This window comes from Peromyscus californicus, unplaced genomic scaffold, assembly GCF_007827085.1.
Source record: "Peromyscus californicus insignis strain IS unplaced genomic scaffold, ASM782708v3 Scaffold_11__1_contigs__length_118956290, whole genome shotgun sequence".
Lineage (NCBI taxonomy): Eukaryota > Metazoa > Chordata > Mammalia > Rodentia > Cricetidae > Peromyscus > Peromyscus californicus.
The window spans coordinates 109,229,326-109,243,502 of NW_026294402.1; the positions used below are offsets into that span (position 1 = coordinate 109,229,326).

The 14,177-nt window shown below is 50.0% G+C and overlaps 1 protein-coding gene across 2 annotated transcripts in view; it reads left to right on the forward strand.

Annotated features, from left to right (window-relative positions):
• Nucleotides 1-14,177, forward strand: part of Osbpl10 (oxysterol binding protein like 10) — a 248,742-nt gene that overhangs the window by 81,583 nt on the left and 152,982 nt on the right. For both annotated transcript variants that reach the window (XM_052723469.1, XM_052723478.1), the window contains exon 3: nt 6,658-6,737. In XM_052723469.1, coding sequence (XP_052579429.1) covers nt 6,658-6,737 — 80 coding nt within the window. The remainder of the gene's footprint in view (nt 1-6,657; nt 6,738-14,177) is intronic.

Genomic DNA, 14,177 nt, shown 5'->3' on the forward strand with positions numbered 1-14,177 from the left:
ACTCTTCCTCCCCCCCCGTCACTCTTCCTCCCCCGTCACTCTTCCTCCCCCCCGTCACTCTTCCTCCCCCCCGTCACTCTTCCTCCCCCCCGTCACTCTTCCTCCCCCCCCCCCGTCACTGTTCCTCCCCCCCGTCACTCTTCCTCCCCCCCGTCACTCTTCCTCCCCCCCGTCACTCTTCCTCCCCCCCGTCACTCTTCCTCCCCCCCCCGTCACTCTTCCTCCCCCCCCCGTCACTCTTCCTCCCCCCCCCCGTCACTCTTCCTCCCCCCCCCGTCACTCTTCCTCCCCCCCCCGTCACTCTTCCTCCCCCCCCCGTCACTCTTCCTCCCCCCCGTCACTCTTCCTCCCCCCCCCCGTCACTCTTCCTCCCCCCCCCCCGTCACTCTTCCTCCCCCCCGTCACTCTTCCTCCCCCCGTCACTGTTCCTCCCCCCCCCGTCACTCTTCCTCCCCCCCCCGTCACTCTTCCTCCCCCCCGTCACTCTTCCTCCACCCCCCGTCACTCTTCCTCCCCCCCGTCACTCTTCCTCCACCCCCCGTCACTCTTCCTCCCCCGTCACTCTTCCTCCCCCCCCCCCCCGTCACTCTTCCTCCCCCCGTCACTGTTCCTCCCCCCCCCCGTCACTCTTCCTCCCCCGTCACTCTTCCTCCCCCCCGTCACTCTTCCTCCCCCCCGTCACTCTTCCTCCCCCCCGTCACTCTTCCTCCCCCCCGTCACTCTTCCTCCCCCCGTCACTCTTCCTCCCCCCCCCGTCACTCTTCCTCCCCCGTCACTCTTCCTCCCCCCCGTCACTCTTCCTCCCCCCCGTCACTCTTCCTCCCCCCCGTCACTCTTCCTCCCCCGTCACTCTTCCTCCCCCGTCACTCTTCCTCCCCCCCGTCACTCTTCCTCCCCCCCGTCACTGTTCCTCCCCCCCCGTCACTCTTCCTCCCCCCCCGTCACTCTTCCTCCCCCCCCGTCACTCTTCCTCCCCCCCCGTCACTCTTCCTCCCCCCCCGTCACTCTTCCTCCCCCCCCCGTCACTCTTCCTCCCCCCGTCACTCTTCCTCCCCCCCCCGTCACTCTTCCTCCCCCCGTCACTGTTCCTCCCCCCCCCCGTCACTCTTCCTCCCCCGTCACTCTTCCTCCCCCCCGTCACTCTTCCTCCCCCCCCCCGTCACTCTTCCTCCCCCCCGTCACTCTTCCTCCCCCCCCCGTCACTCTTCCTCCCCCCCGTCACTCTTCCTCCCCCCGTCACTCTTCCTCCCCCCCCCGTCACTGTTCCTCCCCCCCGTCACTGTTCCTCCCCCCCCCCCCCGTCACTCTTCCTCCCCCGTCACTCTTCCTCCCCCCCCCGTCACTCTTCCTCCCCCCCCCCCGTCACTGTTCCTCCTCCCCCCCGTCACTCGTCACTCTTCCTCCCCCCCGTCACTCTTCCTCCTCCCCCCGTCACTCTTCCTCCCCCCCGTCACTCACTGTTTCCTCACTCTTCCTCCCCCGTCACTCTTCCTCCCCCCCGTCACTCTTCCTCCCCCCCGTCACTCTTCCTCTTCCTCCCCCCCGTCACTCCTTCCTCCTCCCCCCCCCGTCACTCTTCCTCCCCCCCCCGTCACTCTTCCTCCCCCCCCCGTCACTCTTCCTCCCCCCCGTCACTCTTCCTCTTCCCCCCCCGTCACTCTTCCTCCCCCCCGTCACTCTTTCCTCACTCTTCCCCCCCCGTCACTCTTCCTCCTCCCCCGTCACTCTTCCTCCTCCCCCCCCCGTCACTCTCCTCCCCCCCGTCACTCTTCCTCCCCCCCGTCACTCTTCCTCCCCCCCCCGTCACTCTTCCTCTTCCTCCCCCCCGTCACTCTTCCTCCCCCCCGTCACTCTTCCTCCCCCCCGTCACTCTTCCTCCTCCCCCCCCCGTCACTCTTCCTCCCCCCGTCACTCCCCCCGTCACTCTTCCTCCCCCCCCCCCGTCACTCTTCCTCCCCCCGTCACTGTTCCTCCCCCCCCCCCCGTCACTCTTCCTCCCCCCCCCGTCACTCTTCCTCCCCCCCCCGTCACTCTTCCTCCCCCCCGTCACTCTTCCTCCCCCCCGTCACTCTTCCTCCCCCCCCGTCACTCTTCCTCCCCCGTCACTCTTCCTCCCCCGTCACTCTTCCTCCCCCCCCCGTCACTCTTCCTCTTCCCCCCCCCCGTCACTGTTCCTCCCCCCCGTCACTCTTCCTCCCCCCCGTCACTCTTCCTCCCCCGTCACTCTTCCTCCCCCCGTCACTCTTCCTCCCCCCCCGTCACTCTTCCTCCCCCCCCCGTCACTCTTCCTCCCCCCGTCACTCTTCCTCCCCCCCGTCACTCTTCCTCCCCCCCCGTCACTCTTCCTCCCCCCTCCCCCCCCATCACTCCCCCCCCCCCCCCCCCCCCGTCACTCTTCCTCCCCCCGTCACTCTTCCTCCTCCCCCCCGTCACTCTTCCTCCCCCCCCGTCACTCTTCCCCCCCCCCCCCCCCCCCCCGTCACTCTTCCCCCACCCCCATCATTCTTTCCCTCTCTCCCCCATCACTCCCCCCTCCCCATCACTCTTTCTTAATCTTCACTCCATTGCCTTGTTAGGAATTGCGCTCTAAGAACTAAGCAAACCTTTTGAGTGTCCTAGTGCCTGTCCCCCGAAGTTTCTCTGGAACCTTCTCTTTGCAAAGGAGCCATTCTTCACCTTCTGCTCAGTCCATCACTGTCATGGCTCCTTCTAGGAGCCTGCTCTGTTCATTTCTTTTAGGCACTTCCTAGCATTGTGGTACCCCATGAGGACTGGCATTGTGGTCCCATGAGGACTGCTGTGTGGCGGATGACTGTGGAGGGAAGTCATTTTACATTCTCAAGGCACCTCCATCACACAGAAATGCTGGACCTGATTCTTACAGGATAATTTGATTATCATTTTGCCAGGATTCTGTTCTGGCTGCATTCTGTTAAGGTTCTGATAAAATAATGAAATAAGCAAAAAGTGTGTGTGTGTGTGTGTGTGTGTGTGTGTGTGTGTGTGTGTGTGTGTTCGTGTGTGCGTGCACACCCACCCACCCACCCCCCCCCATGCACTGCTGTGGTACTTCTATTTTAGCTGTGATAAAACACTTGACAAAGTCACTTAAGGAGAGAAGTGTTTGTTTTGGCTCACAATTTGAGGGATCCAGTCCAACATGGAGGGGAAGGTGTGGGGCAGGGGCAGGAGGTGTCCACAGCCAGGAAGAAGAGAGGTGCATGCTCTGAGTCTTAGCCTAGGGGATGGTGCTGCTCACACTTAGGGTGGGTGTTTCCCTCTCGGTTAGGCCTCTCTGTAAACACCCTTACACATGCTCAGAAGGGTGTTTCCATGATGATTCTGAGTTCACTTAACTTGACAAAGATTAAGTAACACACAACACAGGCCCCCACAGCACACACCTATACCCATATATACCCTCCCATATCCCCCACCTCGATTAATGGTATTTCTTAAGACCCACACAAAGCTGGGCTCTGTTAGCTGGCTGATGATTTTGCCTTCTTATATAACCCCCCTTTTTTTCAAAGCAAGAGCAAAGTACCAAAGACAACCCCTCTCCCCCGCCCTGCACCCTGCCTGGAGACGGCTGTGAAGCCACGCTGAGGGCCTGGATTCCTGCCTCTCAGTCCATTTTCACCTGTTTTACTGCCAAACTCTCCCACCCCAGAGATGGGCCGAGTTAATGGCTCTGTGTTGTCTAGATGTGAACCCCAGCTCAGAGGCTGAAAAACAAACCCCAAGGCCTTGGAAGTGAGTGCCTGTAGTTGAAGGCATCGTCTTTTCCCTCTTTGGGGATTCTCACAGCATGGCTTCCAGCTGACTGGATTTATGTGGTCTTTGGTGTCGCTTTGCTATTTATTGCTTAATAAATTGTCAGTGCAGAGACCATAGAAGGGAAACCTAATGGAATTTCCCCTCCACATGTGTGGTTGATAAAAAGACACAAAACCTAGTCCTTCCATAGTTGAGCCATTTTAACTTGTTGAGTTGTTACTATTCTGTGGATTATTAAGCTCTGATTTAAAAAAAAAAAAGGATTTTATTTTTAAATTGTGTGTATATCTATGTGTGGGTTTGTTCATGTGAGTGCAGTACCTATGGAGGCCAGAAGAGGGCATTGGCTCTCCCTGGAGCTGAAGTTACAAGCAGTTGAGAGCTGCCTGATGTGGGTGCTGGGAACCAAACTAGCGTCCTTTGCAAGAGCAGTGTGTGCTCTTAACTGCTGAGTCATCTCTCCAGCCCTTTCCAGTTTCTTTTTTTTTTTAAAGAGCAATTTCAATAGCAAATCTGAAATTATTGTTAAATTCTCCATGACCCAGTCACAAGTTTAGCTGAACTTTATCAGCTTCAAAACTAGCAGGTTAGTTATCTGCATGTTATGGCTTCTCTGTGTCTGACCCATGAGGCGCTCATGGTCTGTTTTCTCATTCCCTGAGCACGATGGAGTTGGCTCAGTATATCATGAATAGTGAAGCTTTGGGGAATATTTCTGATGCAGAAACTTTGGAAGTTAATTTTCCCAGTCCTACACTGTGCTTATCATCTTTGGGCAGTTGGCCTCTTGGCAAATGTATCATTTGGGATTTTGAAAGGCCCATATGGGACTGTGCAGAGAATTTCTCTTCCCCTCTCCCTCCCTCCTTCTGTTTCTCTCCTTTCTTTCTTTCCTCCCCTTCCTCCTTCCCTTTCTTTTTGAGACAGTGTTTCACATTATAACCCAGACTGTCCTGGGACTCACTATGTAGCCCAGGCTAGCCTCACACTCACAGCAGTTCTCTGTCTCAGGCTCCTGGGTGCAGAGATTATGGGCGTGTGTCACCACACTTTCCAACTCTGTTTTTTTAATGTTGTATACACTTAGTGTTTTGCTTTGCATGTATGTCTGTGCACCACATATGTGCCTGGTGTGGGAGAGGGCTAGAAGAGAGTGTGGATCCCTTGGCACAGACAGTTGTGAGCCAATGTGTGGGTGCTGGGAACTGAGCTCTCTCCAGCCCTGACTCTGGATTTCTTTACTTGGAACATCAAACTGGAGCTGAGTTTTGACAAATGACACTTGGACTCATCTTTGTAAACAAGTATAATTTCCATGGGAATCATTTTTTATTTTGCATAGTTACCATTTGCACAGTTAGTTTTTTAGTGATATTGTGTAGTTAATTGCAGTTAAGTTGATGATTTAGATGTTTTAGAACTTATATGTCCATGATATTTAAGAATAATTATGAGTATTATTTGAGGAGTGGGTGTGGATGGAAGAATATGATCATATGATTATCCTGTGCTTCTCTCTCTCTCTCTCTCTCTCTCTCTCTCTCTCTCTCTCTCTCTCTCCTTTACACTGTGTGTGTGCACCTTTGTATGTGTGTGAAGGCCGAGGTCAGCACTGGGAATCTTCCTCAATCATTAGCCACCTTATTTTTTGAGATAGAGTTTCTCTTTTAACCTGGAGCTCACCAATTTGACTAGGTTGGTTGTCTAGCAAGTCCCAGACATCCTCCTGTCTCTGCTTTCCAGCACTGGAGCTACAGGGATGCTCCACAGTGCCTGACTTTTCACATGGCTGCTCAGGATCTGAACTGGGGTCCTCATGCTCATACAACAAGCATTTTACCAACTGTGCTGTCTCCCTAGCAACACCCACCCCCAACCTTTCAAAAAGATGAAGCCTCATTCTATGCTCTAGCCACACTGGCTTAGAACTTGACTCCTTAAGCCTTGTTGGCCTTGAACTCTAGATCCTTTTGCCTCAGGCTCCTGAGTGCTAGGATTGCCAGGTGTATGCCACCAGGCCCAGCAAGACTTCTTTTATTATTATTATTATTATTATTATTATTATTATTACTACTACTACTATTATCTTAGGGTTTCTGTTGCTATGAAGAGACACCATGACTATGGGGACTCTTAAAAAGGAAAACATTTAATTGGGGCTCACTTACAATTTCAGAGTTTCAGTCCATTATCGTCATGGTGGGGAGTATGCAGCATGCAGCAGACACGATGCTGGCTACATCTTGCAGGCAACAGGAAGTCAACTGAGACACTGGGCAGTATCCTGAGTGTAGAAAACCTCAAAGGCCACCCCCACAGTGACATACTTCCTCCAGCAAAGCCACACCTCCTAATAGTGCCACTCCCTATGAGATTATGGGGCCAATGACATTCAAACCACCACACCCAGCCTTAGTGTCTCTGAGAGAAATCTGAGGTTCTCCAAGGCAGCATTTGGTATCTTCCTTGGTTCAGTCATTACACAAATCTTTGATAGTGCTTCGGTATAACTAAGGGCGCTGGAGGACTTTTATTAGCCACACAAGGTAGAGAGGCATTTAAAAACAACACGTGTGCTGTGCCTGCTGCTGCCTTATTAAATACTCAGTGACTTTCCCAGAGGAGGTTGAGAACAAATGGCCTAATCATTAGTTACTGTGACTGGCATTTTGGAAGACATTTTTCCTGTGTGATATCTGGATGTCATCTGGTTCCTTTTGTTCAGTCAGGCTGTCAGAATAGTCCCCACGTTTACTCTTCCCTCCTTCTATCTCTCACTCTCTAGGTCTCCATCCTCTATAGGTGGGCGTCCAAGTCAGTTGCTGTGCTTGGCAACAATCTCTGCAAGTCTTCTTTTCTCCCTCTTCTCTGTTTCAGCTGCTGATGCAAAGGAGAGGCAATTCTGGGTGACTCAGCTTCGAGCTTGCGCCAAATACCACATGGAGACCAATTCCAAGGTAGGTAAGCAGAGGAGGAGGGGCCTTCTGAGTCACCTGAGAAGGGGGAGAGGGCTTCCGAGTCACCTGGGTGGCTGTTCGGAGCCCGTTTATTTCAGGGATGGGGGATGACCATATTTTGCATCTTGATTGTGTGTTCATGTTCATGTTTGTGCATGTGTGTGTGTGTACATACACATATGCACATTGAATCCAGAGGTCAGTGTTGGGTTTGGTATCTTATTTATTGAGACAGGGTCTCTTACTGAACCTGGATCTCATCAGTTTGGCCAGGCTGGCTGGCCAATGAGCTCCAGGAAGCTTCCTGTCTCCACTCCCCTAGTTGCTGAGGTTACAGGCTGGTGTCACTGCTGGAATTTTACATGGATACTGGGGATCTGAACTCAGATTTTCATGTTTGTGCAGCAAGCTCTTTAACCATAGAGCTATCTCTCCATTCCCTCAACTTACCTTAAAAGTTACCCATTGTCACAGAATTCGTCTTTGTCTTGCTGTATCTCAGTTCAAAGCCATGGTAGCAGGCAGAGGCACACAGGTGCCAGGGCTTGGCTCTGTGGGCATTGGGTGCTTACTCTTGTTAGCACAGAGAGCTGCTAATTGGCTTGCAGAGAAGCTTGAGTGGGAGGTTTCACTGTGGAGACAGAGTACCCTGAGGTACAGTTCAGGAAGACTCCATGGTGTAGGAACCAAAACCTGACAATGATCAGGTACTTGCTTGCAGGGAGCTCCTGCATTCTAAGCGTATGAAGTTTGGGGGAAATACATTTGGCATTTTTGACTTATTCTGCTCTCAGAATCTTGGGGGAGCTTGTGTTTGGCGAGACGGGGAGAGAAGGTGGGCATTTTCATGGCTTATTTTGGAGCCTGGCCAAACACTAAAATGCAGGCTGCCAATGCCAGATGCGTTTATGCAGAACAATACATGTTGGCTAAAATGGGCACATAAAGGCTTCCTCATTGGTTCAGACGTGGTTATGGCATCTAGTTGCTGTGTTTCTCTGTTCCATTTTTCTGATAGAAAGGACTGCACTTCAAACTTGGATTCTTTTGTTGTGGTGCTGGGGATCGAACCTAAGGCCTTGCACTCTCTAGGCAAGTGCTTTTCCACTGAGCTATATCCCTTCTCCAATGCTTCAAGCTTCCAGTCCTTCCAAATGCTGGAAGCTGCTTGGCTCTTAGCTAATGGCTCCATGGGATGTTTTAGTAGCTTAGGTTTCTTGATGCTACCCTCCCACCCTCAGTGGGACTACAAGCCTCACTGTGTAGCCCAGGGTAGCTTTGGACTCATGACAGATCTCTTATCTCAGCCTCCTGGGTGCTGGTTTGTAGGTGAGAGCCACCGTAGTTGGCTTTATACTTTGCTCTACCTCTGAATACAAGTCGAAAATGATTCCTTCCACTGAGTTTAGATTAGTTTTGGAAGGAAACCCCTTTTCCTCTACTTGCTTGCTTTGGACTGTTGCCCTCACTTGAGGTACCCCCCTTGGCCTGTCCTGAGTCATTTCCTCTCTGACTGTTTTCCAGGAACCAGAGAGGGAATTTCTGGCCATTTCCTTAGTATTTGAGAAATGCCTAGACAGGGTAGTTTGTTTTCTTTCCTTTATGTTCCTCCCGCTCTTTTTCTTCTTTTGAGTCTCATTTGCTATGTAGCCAAGGATGACCATGGACTTCTGAGTCTGTCTCCACTGTGTAGGCTAGGCTAGCCCTGGACTCTTGACAGATGCCTTGAGTACTGGGATCACAGGAGTCTGCCTCGATGACTGGTTTATGTGATGCTGGGGTCTGAACTCGGGGGCCTTGTGCATGCTAGGTGAGCCCTTTACCAACTGAGCCATATCCCCAGCTCTCCACTTTTTATTTTCATGAAATAGATGAATATAAATAAAAAGGTTCAGTCCCAACCCATTGTCAGATATGCTTCCTGGAGACGACTGTAGTGGGTTGGTCTTGTGTGTGCTCTGGTAAAATCAGGTAAGTGCTAAGGTGTATTGGTTGGCGTGTGTACATCTGTCTGAACCTGTATCTCTAGTTTTATATGGATGAAATCTCTTGCTTTTCTTCACTTATTAATAATTTTTTTGAGATCTCTCCATATATGGCACATGCATCAGCTTTCATCTTTTTAGGGTGCTGAGTGGTACTCAAAAAAATGGATATCATTGCTTTATTAAGTTGTCTGAATTTTTCTTTCCTTCCTTCTTCATGGAGTTTTGGAGGCAGTCTCAGGTAGCCCAGGCTGTCCTTGAATTCTGGATTACAGGGTTTAACGGGCATGTGCCACCATGCCCTACTGTCCTCTGAATTTTCACAGACATTGCTAAATGATCTTCTAAAAAAGGTTGCCATAGAAGTTGGAGAGATGCGGAGTGGTTAAGAGTGCTTGCTGTACAAGCACGAGGAGCTGAGTTCAAATCCCAGAGCCCAGTTAAAGGAAAAGTCACACACATGCCTGTAACCCCATCACTGTGGTGGGTGGGGACAGGAGGCTCCCTGGAACTTACTGATGGACAGCCTATCTCTAGGTTCAGTGAGAGACCCTGTCTCAAGGGAAATAAGGTGGAAAGTGAGAGAGCAGGTCACCAGGGTCCTCTGTGACCTCTCTCATAGGTAGCCTTGTCTCTCTCTCTCTCTCTCTCTCTCTCTCTCTCTCTCTCTCTCTCTCTCTCTCTCTCTCTCTCTCTCTCTCACACACACACACACACACACACACACACACACACCATTCTTGTGCATACATAATGATGAAACGTTGCTCTGACTTCCACTAATTCAGTGTGTGATCGTTCGCTTTCCCCACGTACAAACCTTCACATGACGAACACTCAGTTCTGGATGCCGCAGGTAGAAACAGGCACATTTCCATTTCATCAGTCATGTCTGTGGCTCAGTATGCCTTCAGATGCGCACCGACACATGTCAGGTTTTCAAAACTACCGAGGGCCTTGTCCATGCCAAGTCCTCACCCAGCACAGAGCTCTGTCCTGTTCACTTGTCACTCACATGTAAACTCCATTTTATACTCTGTTTTTCCGTCAACTTCAGTTCCCTTCTTGATTTGCAATTGCTCTTCGTTTATGAGGATATTTTATCTGTCATTTCTACTGTTATCGATTTTCTCCTATTTGCATATTGAATTTTTATTATTCTTTGAGACAAGGTCTCACTGTGTAACCCAGGCTGACTTTGAACTCACAGTCCTAATTCAGCCTTCTGTGCTGGGATTACAGGCAGACCTCCCCATACAAAAAACTGAGTAAATTTTTTGCTAAGTGTAACATTTTAATTTTTTATGGTCAAGTTTATAAAAATTTCCATGTTTGGGTCTTGGTTTTGCATTGTGTTTTGTAAGGGCTTTTCTTCTGCCAAAAGTCTGAAAACCTGTTTCCTTCCAGTGAGTTTATAGTTTATGGTTGTGTTTAAATGACTGATTTGTAGCAGGAAGTGGAGCAGAGAACGAACCTTGAATATTTGCATATTCAACGAATCACCGGAGAGAAGGGGAGGGTTCAGACTCTGAAGGAAAATTTGATTTCAGGGTAGATATTCTCTGGTTCCTTTCAGGAATACTGGTTAAGCTATTAATAACAGGGCAGGAGATTAATCACTGGGCTCTCTGGCTGCCAGCTAGCTGAAAAAATGCAAGGTCCAGGTCCAGTGAGAGACCCTGCCTCAAGGGAACAAGTTGGAGGTGGCAGAGGAGAGTGCTGACGCCTTCCTCTGGCCCCTGTGTGCGCACAGAGGCATGTGACCTACACACACGTGTGTGCATGCAACATGGGCACACACTTGAAGAAAATGTGTGCATACAACATATGCACACACCATGTGGCTTCAGTTGCTCCGTGGTCACAGTGGACTGCTGACTGTGTGCTTGGCAGTACCTGTGTAGAATGATTTCATGTTCACAAAAAATTCTGTGGGACAAAGCTGGTTAAAGCTGGTTTGTAGATGAACAATCTTGTTAAATAAGAAACACAGAGCCAAATCCAGAGTTAAAAGCCCTAGAGGTCAGAGCAGTAGTGAAGAGCTAGGAAACCCTTTCTTACCCTTCACTGCCGCTGCTGTCCTACCTCTCCGCAAGAGAGCTACTTCCTGTGTGTCTGTCCTTTTTATTGACTGTTTGTTCTGCCTTCTCATTGGTTGTAAACCCAACCACATGACCTCCTCGGCACTGCCTGTCTATACAGACCTCCAGGTCTTCTATGGTTAGTATTGAGATTAAAGGTGTGTGTCTCCATGCTGGTGGTGTCCTTGAACACACAGAGATCTGCCTGTCATGTGATCGGGATTAAGGGCATGTGCTACCACTGCCAGACTTCTGCTATGGCTTGCTACTAGCTCTGACCCCCAGGCAACTTTATTTATTAACATACAAATAAAATCACATTTCAGTACAAATAAAATATCACCTAATCATTTCTAGAAAAGGGCTCTCCCAGTGTCTATTTAATCTTGAACTATATAACACCTGTGTGCATTCCCTTTCAAAAGGTGAAATGGATCTTTCTTTTTCTCCTTCCCGCTCCCTCCCGGCTGTGAGGTCTGGTCTAGAGCTGTGGCACTGAGATCTTGACTTCCTTCACTCCTCCAGTTACCTTGTCTATGTGACAGGAAGTGAGCCTTTCTTACTTGAGTGAACCACTTCTGTCTTGTGGCATGACGTCTCACAGACTGGAGTTGTGTACAGAGCAAATATCTGCAGGAGTAGGGGATGGCTTCCCAGTGTGTTGTTCCCTGGTTCCAGCATCCTTTAGTGGTCCTTAACTTCCTAAGATGATGTCTTGTCATTGGATGCCCCTCTGTTTCCACGTGACTCCTCCCGCTCTGGGCATGGTCCCCTGATGCAGCATGAATTGTTAGAAGGTCTTACTAATAAAACAAACCTGGAGCCAGGTATTGGGGTGAATGCTGGAAGATTAGAGAAGCAGAACAAGCCACAGCTTCCTCACCTTGCCAATTCCTCAGCTGATCCTGTTTCCTCAGACTGGAAGCTTCTGAGTTCTCATCCAGAATGAATCTCAGCTGAACTGCTACTCAAAAGCCTAAAAGCTTAACCTGCCTAGTTCCTGGTTTTCACGCCTTATATACCTTTCTGCTTTCTGCCATGACTTCCTGGGATTAAAGGCTCTTGTTACCACACCTAGCTGTTTCCAGTGTGGCTTTGAACTCAGAGATCCAGACAGATCTCTGCCTCTGGAATGCTAGGATTAAAGGTGTGTGTGCCACCTTTTTCTGGCTTCTATATCTAGTGGCTGTTCTGTTCTCTGACCCCAGATAAGTTTATTAGGATGCATAATATTTTGGGGAACACAGCCGGGCGGTGGTGGCGCACGCCTTTAATCCCAGCACTCGGGAGGCAGAGCCAGGCGGATCTCTGTGAGTTCGAGGCCAGCCTGGACTACCGAGTGAGTTCCAGGAGAGGCGCAAAGCTACACAGAGAAACCCTGTCTCGAAAAACCAAAAAAAAAAAACAAACAAACAATATTTTGGGGAACACAATATCACCACACCCTGAAGTGGGCTTTCTAGGCCAGTGGTCCCCAGCAACCTGTTCTCTGATGCCACCTTACTTCATACATGCTGTACTTACACAGTCAAGGTGTGCTCCTTTGTGCTGTTCTCAAGGCCCCTGTACTGTGATGCCTCCTGACCCCAGAGCCATAGTGATTTATTCTCTGTGTCCCTATACTGGCCACATGTCACCTGGGCCACAGCATTCTTTACTGTGTGTCCTAAGAGAAATCACATCTAATGCTGTTGTGACCCATGGCAGGTGGATCTAACCTAGTCATTCTGTGAATGTGGGCTTTGCCCCCCCTCCCCCAATCATTAAGAGCAGGGTTAGTATTGTATCAGGAATCCTAGTGTTAGTCATGATACTGATGGACCTGTATTCTTCAAAACCAGACCTAAAGTTACCTATTTTCCTAAATATTAACAGTGGTTAGTGTTACGTCAAGTATGAGGATACCTTTCATGTACAGAGAACAGTTTCTCCAGGCAGTAAAAAATCAGGTGTAACATTAAAGCAAAATATACCCCATCACCATCATTTTTTCCTCCTCCTCCTCCTCCCCCTCCTTCCCTCTCTGCCTCCTCCTCCTCCCCCTCCCCATCCCCCTCCTCCTCCTCCTCCCCCCCTCCTCCTCATGTGGTACTGGAGATGGAACAGAAGGCATGGGAGGCAAACACTCCCCCTTCCCACTGAGCTGTCTCCCCAGCCCCTGCTTTCACTTGTTGACTGTTAAGAAAAACATAACTATGAACCTCTGTGTGTGTTTGTGTAGGTTTTTATTCTTTAGGATGTATACCCCAAGCACACTGTTTTCTAGAGCAAGAGCATCACCCTGTGGTGGTGGTGGTTGTCATCATCTTCCCTTCCCTTCCCTTCCCTTCTCTTCCCTTCCCTTCCCTTCCCTTCCCTTCTCTTCTTCCCTTCCCCTCACCTCCTTCCTTCCTTCCTTCCTTCCTTCCTTCCTTCCTTCCTTCCTTCCTTCCTTCCTTCCTTCCTTCCATTTGTTGTGTGTGATGGTTTTGCTTACATGTGTGTCTGTGCACCATGTGCATGTCTGGTGCCCAAAGAGGGCATTGAATCCCCTGGAATTAGAGTAACAGATGGCTGGGAGCTGCCCTGTGGGTGCTGGGTATCGAACCTGAGTCCTTTGGAAGCACGGTCACTGCTCCTAACTGCTGAGCCACCTCTCTAGGTCCCTTTGGCATTCTTATCAGCACATTTGATTGTTCCATTTTTCCATACCTTGCCAACATTTGCCAGGCAGCAATGGGGTGCGCTCTCTCTCTCTCTGATTTCTCATTTGCGTTTCTCTAATGAACATTGATGTTGTGTTTCCCTGTATGCTAATTAGTCATCCATATATCTTCTTTCAAAACATGTTTATTAAAACTGTATATTGTCTGTGATTGATTTTTTTTTTAAAGCTGAGTCTTCCAGGCTCTTGGTTTATTCTAGCTTCCAGACAGATCTTTGTCAGATTGTTGATTTGCAAGTGTTTTCTCTGTGGGTTGACATTTTATGTTTTTCATCTTTTTTTTTTTTTTTGAAACGAGAGAGCTGTTTATGGACTACCTGCTATGAGGAGCAGGGTATGGAGCTGACTTTTGGCTGTATCTGGGTCACTCATACCTAACTAGCCTGGTGCCTCCAGCTGCCCGTGGGGGTAACATTCTCTCTTAGCCTCAGTTCCCAGTTTAGCACACTGGGCAAAGTAATGATATCAGCCCTGTGGTGGAGTTAGCTTTATGATGTCAAACACGTCACAGATATTAGTTCTTCCTTTTCGGGGTGTGTGCAGGCGGGGCGTGTGTGGGAGGGGACATGCAGGCCCATGAGTGTGTGTCAGAGGACATGGTGTGCTCCCTCGGGTACCTTCAACCTTTGCTTGAGACAGGTCTCTGGTTAGCTTGGAACTTCCTGGAGTA